This window comes from Fukomys damarensis, unplaced genomic scaffold, assembly GCF_012274545.1.
Source record: "Fukomys damarensis isolate Sample0158 unplaced genomic scaffold, DMR_v1.0_HiC HiC_scaffold_19, whole genome shotgun sequence".
Lineage (NCBI taxonomy): Eukaryota > Metazoa > Chordata > Mammalia > Rodentia > Bathyergidae > Fukomys > Fukomys damarensis.
In genome coordinates this window covers 62,736,906-62,749,374 of record NW_022900931.1, presented here as the reverse complement: position 1 = coordinate 62,749,374, position 12,469 = coordinate 62,736,906, and the positions used below count along the sequence as shown (strand labels likewise).

At 50.1% G+C, this 12,469-nt stretch overlaps 1 protein-coding gene across 1 annotated transcript; it reads left to right on the top strand.

Annotated features, from left to right (window-relative positions):
* The first annotated feature begins 7,006 nt into the window (after positions 1-7,006).
* Nanos2 (nanos C2HC-type zinc finger 2) lies at positions 7,007-8,713 on the top strand. The gene is made up of 2 exons (XM_010614571.2): positions 7,007-7,877; positions 8,180-8,713. The coding sequence occupies exon 1, from the start codon at positions 7,466-7,468 to the stop codon at positions 7,865-7,867; it is 402 nt and encodes a 133-aa protein (XP_010612873.1). The 5' UTR covers positions 7,007-7,465; the 3' UTR covers positions 7,868-7,877; positions 8,180-8,713.
* The last annotated feature ends 3,756 nt before the right edge of the window (positions 8,714-12,469 follow it).

The window sequence follows — 12,469 nt, the reverse complement described above, 5'->3', positions numbered from 1 at the left end:
AAAAAAAAATTGTACCTCATAAATATGTACAATTATGTATCAATGAAAAAACAGGCAGGTGTGGTTGGCACACATCTGTAATCCCAGCCCTTGGTGGGGTGAGGCAGGTGGACCACTACAAGTTCAAGGCCAGCCTGGGCTACATAGTGAATTCAAGGTCAGCCTGAACTACATAGCAAGACCCTGTCTCAAAAAAGACCCCCCCAAAATTAAAAATAAATAGAAAGAAAGTTAAAGAATAAAGAAAATAGGAGAGTTTGAGGCAGGAGGTTCACAAATTTGAATCTAGCCTAGGCAACTTAGTGACTCAGTGAGACCCTGTCTTAAAATTAAAAAGGGCTAGGGATGGGGATGTAGCTCAGTGGCACCTTGCCTGCCCGGCAAGCGCAAGGTCCTGAGTTTGATTACCCGGTACCACAAAAATTAAATAAAAAAAGAATGGGGATGTAGCTCAGTAAGAAGGCCCAGAGTTCAGTCCTTATCACTATAAGACAAACAAATAATGTTTGATTAAGTAAAAAAGTCAATTATAAAATAGGACATTGTAGAATAATTCTTCATATTACTTAACAAAACTGATAGGATACCTGATGAGAACAATTTTCTGTTGAAGAGTTTAGGTTTGGGGCTGAGGTGGAGCTCAGGGCAGAGCATGTACTTCCTTATATAAGGTCCTGGGTTCGATCCCCAGTGCAAAAAATGGGTAACAGAAAAAAATTGTTTTTAATTTGGGTTTGAACCTATGATGGAAAATCAGACCCCCGCAACACATGGCACATACACAAGTAGGTATGGAAGTTGTTGTTGTTGTTGTTGTTGTTGTTGTTTTGTGTGTGTGTGTGTGTGTGTGTGTGCTGCTACACATCAAATCCAAACAAGATCAGTGGATTGTGTCAAGATCTGTATCCTGGGGCCGGGGGTTTAGCTCAGTGGTTCTGCCGCCTGCCTCACAAATGCAGGGTCCTGAGTTCGATCCTTGGTATGCACGTGCACACACACACACACACACACACACACTCACACAACTCCGTATTATTCTGGCCATGGTATTGTCCTCTAGTTTTGTAAGATGTTAGTATCCAGGGAAACCAGGTAAAGGACACACAGGATCTCTACTGTCGCTTATAACTGCTGGTTACTGTAGAATTCTTTCCATATAACAAGTTTAATTCAAAAAAGCAATGGCCAGGCATGATAGTAAATACCTGTAATCCCAGCTACTCAGGAGGCTAAAGAAGTTCAAGGCCACAGTGGGCAATTTATCCTTGACTCAAAATAAAAAACAAAGGTCTGGGGATGTGGCTAAGGGGAGAATGGGTGCCTAACATTTGTGAGACCTGGGTTTAATCCCTCCTACCACAAAAAAGGGGTCACTGATGAAAGGAAAGGTAACAAACCTGCAAATCTGACATGTAGAAGAGGAGACTGAACTGGATGTGGTGGTGTCCACCTGTAATCCCAGCACTTGGGAGGCTGAGGCAGGAGAATCTCCTGACTTTGACACCAGCCTGGGCTAGCTAATGAGTTCAAGGCCAGCATGAACTTTGTAGCAAGGCCCCACTGGGGGAAAAGGGGAAGAGGGAGAGGGAGAGAAAAAGGGAGAGACTAGAAAAATATTAACCCTTCGCATGCTAGGAATGCATGACTGAATTTTGGTATTGTGGCCCCGAGGTCAAGGCCTAGGCTTTAGCCAAGGCACAGTGAGAAGAAAGACCTGCTCTATACTAAACTACAGCCTGAGGGCTCTGGCCTGAGTGAGGGCCAGCCAGATCTAACCCTGCCCTGCTCCTGGCTCTAACGCAGCAGCCTCAACACTGAGCACCTAGGAAACAGGTGGACAAAGGGCCTGGAGCACCTGTGGACTCAGGATGACCCAGGAGCACACGGACACGCTGGGACGGAGAGCTGGCTGAGCCCAGGAACACCAGGCCAGAACCAGGGCTGCGGAAGTGCTAACTGGAAGTACGTGGCCAGGCAGCCTGGACAAAGACATCACAGCTGCTGGAGACGCCAGCTCCCTGTCAAGCCCAGGGGAAACTGTAGAGTTAGAATGAAAGGTCAACAATCACCCCCGCCATGATAATCAGGTCATAAGGAAAAATGATACCACCAGGAGCCAGAAAAACAGAACAAGTGCTTTGAAACTCTGGGTGCTGGGATGATCAGACACCAAAACTTGAAAACAGCTGCTGGGAACAGGAAACTAGAAAGAGTGACATCAGGGAGGATGGTTGGTTTGTTTTCGCTGTGCTGGGGATCAAACCCAGGGCCTTTTGCATGCTAGGCAAACACAAGCTGCTCCACCAGCCTGACATTTTAAAACAAAACAAAGTAGGACTTATAGAAATGAAAAGAATAGTTGACATTTAAAACTCAGCAGGGGGCTGGGGATTTAGCTCAGTGGTTCCAGAGGCTGCTTCATAAGCACAAGGACCAGAGTTCGATCCCCAGTACCAAAAAAACACACACAAAAAAAAAAAACTCAGAAGGTGTACTTAGCTACAGAGTGCATAAAACAGAAGAGAGAACTAGGAAACAAGGAAGACAGAAGAAATTACTCAGGAAAAACAGGACAAAATGGAAATCACAGAAAGAGAAGCTAATAGGCACAGGTGATACTGACAGAACGCCCAACACAAAAATTGTGATCCTAGAAGGAGCAGAGAGAAATGGGAGCACAGACAGGGTCTGAAGATGGACATTTGAAGTCACCAGGACTAAGCTACGCGTGGTGGTCTACATCTGTAATCCCAGCACTTTGGGAGGCTGATCATAAATTCAAGTCTAGGGCTGGGGATTTGGCCCAGTGGAGCCCGCACATGCCTGGCAAGCGCAAGGTCCTGAGTTCGATCCCCAGCACCACACACACACACACACACACACACACAAAGAAAGAAAATAAATTTAGTAAGATCCTGTCTCAAAATAAAAAGGCTGGGGTTATACCAGTGAAAGTTTTAAGTTAAATTCCTAGTAGCACAAAAACAAATTTCAAGTATTGATGAACGATACCAATTCACAATTTGAGGAGCTAATTCCAAATAAGACAAAAATAAACACTCCCTTCAATAAATCACAGGAAAAGAGGGGAAGAAATAGACGGCCTTTAGTGTAACACTTGATTGAAGGGGACTTCTCAACAGCAAGATGTGAAATTAAATGTAGCTCCTAATGTAGAGCTTTCATTCCCTTCAACAATAATTTTTTTTTTTTTTTTTTTGGTTTTTTGAGACAGGGTCTCACTATGTAGTTGAGACTGACCTGGAACTCACTATGCAGCCCAGGCTGGTCTTCAACTCACAGTGATCCTCCTACCTCAGCCTCCCTAGTTCTGGGATTACAGGCGTGTGCCACCACACCCAGCTAACAATAATTTTTAAGAGTGTACATTGTAAAGGAGGCTGAGGCAGGAAGATCCAAGTTGAGGAGGCTAGCTGGGCAATTTTTCTTTTTTTAAATTAAGCTGGTGATATAGCTTCGTGGTAGACCTCTGGGCCTGGGTTAAATCTTCAGTCCCAGGACAACAACGAAAAACGATTTCTCTGAGTGCCCAGCCCTGTGCAGGGAAGTAGTAGGGACACAGCCCTGACTAGGACACCGCTGATCCTGTCCCCACTGGAACTGTTATTCCTGTGAGAGAGACGGAGTGGTCCCAGAGACTGACAGACAGAACAGATTGTGAAGAGCTGGGGTGGAGGAAGTAGAGAGGGGCACCTGATGCAGGCTGGAAGTCGGGGAGGGCTTCCTGGAGGAGACAGCCAAGCGGTAGCTTGAAGGAGTGGTTGGTGGGAGTCAGTGGGTAGAAATATTTTACATAGATGGAGCAATGCATCCAAAAACCCAGGATGGAGGGGAAGCTGGGAGTGTTTTCTAAACACATGATCACAGTCCTCTGGTTGTTAACAAACCTTGCTTGGCTCCCCAGTGTCCTACTCAACACATAGTCCAAAATCTTTAGGCTGACATTCACAGATTTGTTCATTCGTCCGTTTCTTTGTTCATCTGTTCAGCGTTCACACTGCGCACTCTGAGAGTTGAGAGGGAGTTTCCCAGGCCCTGTACCACAAATGTGGCCTAACTGAGAAATCCCAGGCCTGTCCTTGGCACATCAGGACTGGGGCAAGGAGGGGGTTACAACCACAGATCCCTGGCCACATCCGCAGAGGTCCACAACCATGTACATCTGCAGCCAGATAAAACCAAACTGGCGCTATTCACAGGCATCCCTGGTGATCTGACACAGTAGCCAGAGAAATCACTTTGAGACGCGCCGGCTAAACCTCAGCCTCTGAGCCCATGATCCGGTATGACTTGAGTCAGATGATTTCACCACTCAGGTTTTAGTTTCCTCTTCTGGAAACAGTGATGATTCTCCATCTCCTCCATGGTCTTTCCTTTCCTCCCCTTCCCAATACCCCTGAACTACACTGGCCTGCTGAACGCTCGTTGAATATATCAGTCGCTGGCAACCACAGGGCCTTTATACCAGCTGCTCCCTCAATCTGGGGCACTCTTTCCCATGCAGTAAACATTTAGCGAGAGAATGCTATTAAAAATAACAGCAAACATCGGGGTGTGGTGGCACATGCCTATAGTCCCAGCACTCGGGAGGCTGAGGCAGGAGGATTGCTGTGAGTTCGAGACCAGCCCGGGCTACATAGTGAGTTCCAGGTCAGTCTCAACTACATAGTGAGACCCTGTCTCAAAAAAACAATACAAAACAAAACAAACATGGGACCAACAAGACTGTTTGACAGGGCTGTCCCATGAGACTGCAATAAATAAGAGACCAGGAGGTCAACGATGATGCCCACGTCTTAGTTGGCTCTGGGGGGGTCTTTCCTGATCTTCATCTTCCCTGTCTTAATCTGGGCACGTGTTCCTGTCTTCTGAGTCCCCACCACCTGTCTGCTTCTCTTCCGGTCTTTGTCCTCAACAAATCCCCCATCACCACGGGCTGTTTTCTCCACTGTTTGAATCACGCTGCTAGGGAAACCCACAAGTAAACAGGGCAGCCGGCCGGCCGTGGGCTTGGCAGAGTGGGCGTGGCCTGGGGTGGCGGCTGTAAACAGCGGGCTGAGGAATTTCGGGTCAGGATCACCTTGGGCTTCCGCTTTAAACACAGCCTCAACCACCCAAGCAAAGGGGCTTCTGAGGAGGCGTGGCCGTCCATTGACTCATTTAAAAAAATAAAAACGAAACGCAGATGGGAAGGAAGGGTAACAGTGTTCTAGAATAAAACAACTAAGGGAGAAAAAAATTAAATAATAAAGGAGATGAGTGAATCCCCCACCCTGGCAATCAATGGAATCCGGGATTCTCCTAGCAATAGGTGCAATTGGGAAGGGGAGCTCAGACCCCATAGCCTTCTCCCTCAGTCCTTACATGACTCAGGCTCCAGTGGTTGCCACAGCTGCAGTGACAGAGGGACACTGGGGCTGGGATTCCAAGCCTTGCCAGCACAGGAAGTGAAGGTTATCACTGTGGCTTTATTTAAAGCATTCAGGCTGGGGATTTAGTTCAGTGGTTCCACTGCCTGCCTCGCAAGCGCAAAGACCCGGGTTCGATCCCCGGTACCAAAAGCATTCGAGACAGATTCCTGTGCCCATCATGGTCACCCATCTGGCACTTGCTCTTACGATGAGGGATGGCCAACAGGTCTCTTACTTCTCAGTGAAAAGCTGTGTGGTTCACACCCACCCCACCCTGCCTGCCTGGGTCCTGCCTCAGTCGGAGCCTGAAGTCCCCCCAAGCTTGACTGCTTTCTCTTAACGACTTACACTTGGTTCAGAGCAGGCCCCTGACGATACCTGGGTCAAGGGTGGGCAGCCCTGGGCTTTCGTCCAGCCCACCACCGCCTGCTGTCCCTATGATTTAGGACAGCGCCTCCCTGCCTCTTTGAACCTCTCGTTGCTCATCTGTACAATGGGACTTTGTCCCGACCCTTTGTCACGGGATCAGGGACAGAGGTTCAAAGAGACAACCCAGGAAGAGCTGTGGGCATTGCGCCGGCCTAAAGGAGACCTCAGTAAGGGTCCCCTCTGGATCATTGCCTTGCGTTGTAGTCATGGCTGACACTTAATGAGCGCATCTCATCGGCCCTGTGCTAGGGGAGTCACAATCATAATCACGGTCTGCCCTGGGCAGAGGCGGACACCGATCTCTCCTGACAGATGAGGAAACGGGCCGGGGAGGTTAAGTAACCAGCTCACGGCCACGCAGAGAGCAGGTTTGAACGGTCTTTTTTTCTTCAGTACAGTGCGCTGATTTTAGGGTCTTTGCACAGAGCTACATCTCCGCCCTTTAAATATTTATTAAATTTTATGTTGATACAAAGTCTTACTGAGTCACTAAGCTGCTCAGTCTGGGCGGAAACTGTCGGTCCTCCTGCCTCAGCTCCCAGAGCGCTGGGATTTTGTGTGTGTGCCGCCATGACCAGCTACAACGTCTGTGTGACCTGACAACGTTCCTCATCCTCCCCGGCTTCATCTCCTCCCCTGTAGAATGGGAACGGAAGTACTCACCTCCCTGGCTGTGTTTATAAAACACTGGACACTATTGAATAAGTGGCTTCTTCTGGGGCAGGGGATGTAGCTCAGTGGCAGAGGGTATGCTGAGCACGGGCAAGGTCCTGGCTTCCTTTCCCACCACACACACACATACACACACACACACACATCATTGAACATAGTGAAGAAAAAGTTTTAATCAGAAAGGGATTTTGTTTGCTTTCAGTTGCTGAGGCAGGGCCTCCCTGTAGAGTTCAAACTGACTGCAAACTTGCAATGTAGTCCAGTCTGGCCTCAAATGCAAAATCTTCCTGCCTCAGCCTCCAGGGTGCTGGGATTACAGGAGTACACTACCAGGAAAGGTCCAAGGGGGACTTCTCTGGAGACCCGCAGATCTCGTTCTGCCACTCTCATGCTCTGGGGCTGTACATGTTCAGCTACTCATCTATAAAATAGGATCAGAGTGTGTTTCCCTCATGGAGGGGTTGTGGGGAGTAACTCAGATCGTGTGGGGAACTGTGTGGAGGCGTCTGGCTCCCAGAAAAGGGCTGTTGTGAAGATCAGGAATGGCTCTGGAGTACAGGGAGGTTGCAGCCTCTCCAGCCTCGCCCATGGGTTTGGGCGGTGGGAAGCATTCCTAGGCAAAGACCTAAATCAAACAGACAGGGAAACTGAGGTTCAGGGAGTGGGAAGGCCTTTCCATAGGACACAAGGCAACTCTGAGGCAGAGCAACCAGGGTCATGACCTCCTGACTGCTCTGTGGGAGAGTAGAGGCCCATGGGGGTTGGGGGCCGGGGAGTGGGCCCTTTAAATCCTAAGCTCCACCTTTGCTTCCAAGGGTCCCTGGGGAGTATAAAAGGGGGTGCAGCTCCTCTCTGCTCCTCAGAAATACCTGCTGCTCCTTCCCACTGGCCCCCAACACCAACCCTCCCCAGCCTCCCATTGCCGGCCTGCCATGGACCTGCCACCCTTCGACATGTGGAGAGACTACTTCAACCTCAGCAAGGTGGTGCTGGCGCTGCTCCAGAGCCGGAGCCAGAGGCTGCAGGTGGAGGAGATGGAGGAGATTGGGGAGCCCAGACCTGGGCCCCTGCTGGGGCACGGTCTAGAGCCGGGGACCACCCTGTGCAACTTCTGCAAGCACAACGGAGAGTCGCGCCACGTCTACGCCTCGCACCAGCTGAAAACGCCAGAGGGTGTGGTGCTGTGTCCCATCCTGAGGCACTACGTGTGTCCCCTGTGCGGGGCCACCGGTGGCCAGGCCCACACGCTCAAGTACTGCCCACTCAACAGCGACCAGCAATCTCTCTACCGCCGCAGTGGACGCAACTCGGCTGGCCGTAAGGTCAAACACTGAGGACTATGAGGTGCCCACCACCCCAACCCCTAGCCCTCCTACTTCAGTCCCTTCTGAGCCCCTAAACCCTCCTCTCTGCTCCTCCAGCCTTTCGGGACTCCTGAACCCTAGAGCTCCATTCCTGCTGGACCCTGAAACACTAGAGGCTGCTGGCAGCCTGGCCAGCCCGTCCTGGGGTCCTCCCGGTGCAGCGGGAGCCTTGGGCTGGGGACGGCACACAGGCCAGTGGCTTGCTCTGGGACACTCGGTTCACGGAGCTTTAGTTCTCCCGGAGCCTGCTGGTGACCCTGCCCTGTCCCTTCGAATTCTCAGCTTGGGCCCCCTCTCTCCGGGCTCCTTAACCTACGGGACACCAGTGTGCTGGAGATGAACGTGGCTGGTTCAGACTGTCCCGCTTGAGAACTTGGAAGGTGGGCTACCTACCAGTTTGACCATCCACCGCCGCCGCCTTCAGCACCTGCAGAGCCACGGTTTCCGCCTGGGCCATGCTGGCCCCTCCTGCCTGTCTGCAGCATCCTCTCCATTTGGAACTGGGGGAAGAGGAGGGGACTTACCCAGGCGGGGTGCGGTATCATCACAGCCTGAGAGTACAGAGCCTCACGTGCTTGCTCTGGTGAGCTGACTCCCTGCATCTCCCTCTAGTTGTGCTCTGCATTCTTTAGCCCATTTCATTCCACTCCTGTCCCCAGCCCCAGGTCACCCACGGGTCCTCCTCCCCCAGCGAGAGATGCGTCCGTCTCTCTGCCACCTCCCATCCAGATCCGGACAGGTGGCTGTGTTTTTCATCCTCCAGCAGTTAAATCAACAAAGCTCACACGGGGAAGAGGTTGAAGTGCCCAGGTGGGCATGGCGATTGCCTAGATTTTATTTTATTTTATTTTATTTTATTTTATTTTATTTTATTTTATTTTATTTTATTTTATTTTATTCACGGCCAAGAAAAGAAGAGCCCCAGTCAGATTTTAAGTTGGTTGATTTTGGGCTCAGAGCTGGGAGCTGCATGTTGAGCTCTGGTGAATAAAAGAGCGCTCTGAGTCATCTTTGAAATCACTGCGTTTGTTTCTGTCCTCCAACCTAGCCCTGCCCCTGGAGGCCGCAGGGAGAGGTCAGGGGAGCTGCCTGGGGCCCCAGTTCCTGAATGGTGGAAGCAGAACAGGGGAGTTCCAGGGTTCCTATACGTCCTCCAACACAGGTCACTGGTGGCCTGGTCCCCAGGTTCCTTCCAAGCCTCTCCCAGAGCCTCCAGTTCCCCTTTTCGTGTCCTATCCAGAGTTCCCGACCTGCGCTGGAGTCTGTGGGGTTCCAGGACTGACTTGGTAGTTTCTTTAGTTGTTGTTGTTTTGTTTTGGTACTGGGGATCGAACTCAGGACCTTGCGCTTTCCAGGCAGGCAGCACCACTGAGCTAAATCCCTGGCCCAACTTGGTAGTTCTTAAACTTTGGGCTCCCAGGCCCCAGGGAGAGCTGTGGCCCTTCCCAGGGAAGCACATACATGCACAAAATGTTGCGAGAGCCGGGTGTCTTCTATTCCATTGTTCAACAAATATTTGTCTGACATTTATTTATTTACTTATTTCTGCAGTGCTAGGAATTGATCTAGGGCCCCAGCCCTTTTAAATTTTGAAACAGGGTCCTTCTAAGTCTCCCAGTCTACACTCAGACATGCAGTTCTCCTGACTGAGCCTCCCAGAATGCTGGGATCACAGCTGTGAACCATCACACTCAACTTTGGTCCACAAATATTTATTGGGCACTAACTTGGTGCCACCGATGGAGAGGCTGTTTATTCAGAGCAGTCAGACGGGAGTGACATCTGATTCCAAACAGCATAAAGAAACCAGCGACTCTTCGCAGGGAAGAGATAGCAAGTTCGGAGGTCCTAAAAGTGCAGTCATGCTGTGGTGTGTTTGCAGACTACCCAGGAGGCTGGCTGAATAAGATCAGATCAGCCGGATGTGGTGGCACACACCTGAAATCCCAGCACTCGGGAGGCTGAGGCAGGAGGATCGCTGTGAGTTCAAGACCAGCCTGGGCTACATAGTGAGTTATAGGTCTGTCTCAACTACCTAGTGAGACCCTGTCTCAAAAAAACAAAACAAACCAAAAAAAAAGATCAGATCAGAGTTGGGTGTGGTGGGCAAAGAGTTCAGGATGTCATAGACGCTGGTGAGAACATTACCTTTAGTTTGTGTCCTCCGTTTGTGTGGACTCCCCTCACACATGTGCTAGTTAGAGAACTAGAGACCCCAGTTAAGGAATTTGGTTCACAAGTTCTCTTTCTGGAATACAGTTCTTCCCACAGCAAAGACTCTCAGGTTGAACAAATCCACAGGGCAAGAAAAAAAGTCCTCCATAGCAGCCAGCGCTGTAACCCCAGCGCTCAAGGGAGGCTGAGGCGAGATCACCTTGAGTTCAAGGCCAGCTTGGACTATATTGTGAGTTCAAGACCAGCCTGAACTGGATAATGAGACCCTGTCTCAAACAAACAAAGCCCTGGATGGGATTTTGGGTCATCAGGGGCAGGTCAGCCCTACACAAGAGCACCCAGCTGGTAGTGCTGCCCCCCCAAAGGGCACCTGTTTGTAATTTGCACTAGGAGTGCATCATGATGTAGGGAAGAGGGCCTCCCAAACTGCTGATGGAGTTTAACAGAGGTACTAAAGCAGGGTATGGTGGTGAACTCCTGTAATCCCAGTACTTGGGAGGCTGAAACAGGAGGGTCACTGTAAGGAGAGTTTGAGGCCAGGGCGGGGTACACAGTTGAAGGTCAGCCTGAACTACATAGTGAGACCCTGTCTCAAAAAAAAAAAAAATTCAGGAGGATGCAGGGCTGAGGTGCAGGTGCTGAAGTGAGAGGGTGCTGACATCTTTTGGGGATGTGGAGGACACGAAGTGCCTGAGGACATCTGAGGTTCAGGGTCCCAGAGGCTGTTGGAAACCTGAGTTGGGGCTCAGAGGTGAGGGCTGGGGCCAGACAATTCATGTCGTCAAGTTTTACTCGTTTTTTAATAAAGTGATTTATTCAACGGAGAATAATGGAGTGGCAGGGTGACTGATGAGGGACCAATACCGCGGCCTCTTACCCCTCTAGCACAGCACCTGCAGAGCTCAATGACCTGCACGCCCCCCCAGCCCAAACTCCTGGGGGGCTGGAAGAGCCCTGGGTGCCTCTCCCAGATGCCCATGACTTGTTGCCTAGCACTGCCCTAACAAACTGCCACCAACAGAGTAGCTCTGGGAGGCTAAGGCAGGAGAATCGCAAGTTGGAGCCTAGCCCGGGTAATGTGGCAACTTAGCAAGACCCTGTTTCAAGAATAAAGAAATAAAATAAAAAGGGCCAAGGCTGTAGCTCCATGCAAAGGCCCTGGGTTCCATCCCAGATGCGGAGTCCTTTTCCTGCTTTCTGCTAGACCAGACTTGTGGCTATGTCATACCTTCCCAGTCTCCTTCACCCACTGGTCCCTTCTGTGAGAGTCTCTCCTCTTATGAGAACACCAGTCATGAGGGATAGCTGGTCCGTCCTACCCCAGCATGTCCTCATCTCCCCACTATGTCTCCTATGACCCTATTTCTGAATCAAGTCACATTCTGAGATTCTCGAGGATTGGAAATTGGGGCTTCATTGCCTTTGTGTTTGGTGTTTGTTTGTTTATTTGTTGAGACAAACAATAGCCATGCTTGGGTATAGTGGTGCACACCTGAAATCTCAGCTACTCACAAGGCTAAGGAAGGAAGATCTCAAGTTTGAGGCCATCCGGGGCAACACAGTGAGACCCCTTTCAAAAAACAGAAGCCTAGGGCCGGGGATTTAGCTCAGTGGTTCTGTCGCCTGCCTCATAAGTAAAAGGACCTGAGTTCAATTCCAGGTATAACAACAACAACAACGACAACGAAAACAGAAGTCTGTAATTCCAGCACTTGGGGAGACTGAGGCTGGAGGATCACAAGTTCCAGCCCCATCTGGGCAACTTGGTGACTTAGAGAGAACCTGTCTTAAAATAAAAAGTAGGAAAAAAAAAAAAAGCTGTGGATAGGGGCCGGAGATTTAGCTCAGTGTTTCAGTGGCCTGCCTTGCAAGCGCAAGGACCCGAGTTCAATCCCCGGTACTGAAAAAAAAAAAAAAAAAAGCTGGGGATATAGTTCAGTGCAAAGGTCTTGGGTTCAATTCCTGGTGCGACCAAACAAACAAACAAAAAAAAGAGTCTCACCGGACATGGTGGCGCACACCTGTAATCCCAGCACCGCACCCCTGAGGATAAGGCAGGAGGATCGCTGTGAGTTCGAGACCAGCCTGGGCTACATAGTGAGTTCCAGGTCAGTCTCAACTACATAGTGAGACCCTGTCTCAAAAAAAAAAAAAAGCTGGGGATATAGTTCAGTGCAAAGGTCTTGGGTTCAATTCCTGGTGCGACCAAACAAACAAACAAAAAAAAGAGTCTCACCGGACATGGTGGCGCACACCTGTAATCCCAGCACCGCACCCCTGAGAATAAGGCAGGAGGATCGCTGTGAGTTCGAGACCAGCCTGGGCTACATAGTGAGTTCCAGGTCAGTCTCAACTACATAGTGAGACCCTGTCTCAAAAAACCAAAAAAAAAAAAAA

Coding starts and splice junctions, on each gene's coding strand:
- Nanos2 (XM_010614571.2), top strand. CDS start 7,466: ATGGACCTGCCACCCTTCGACATGTGGAGAGACTACTTCAACCTCAGC.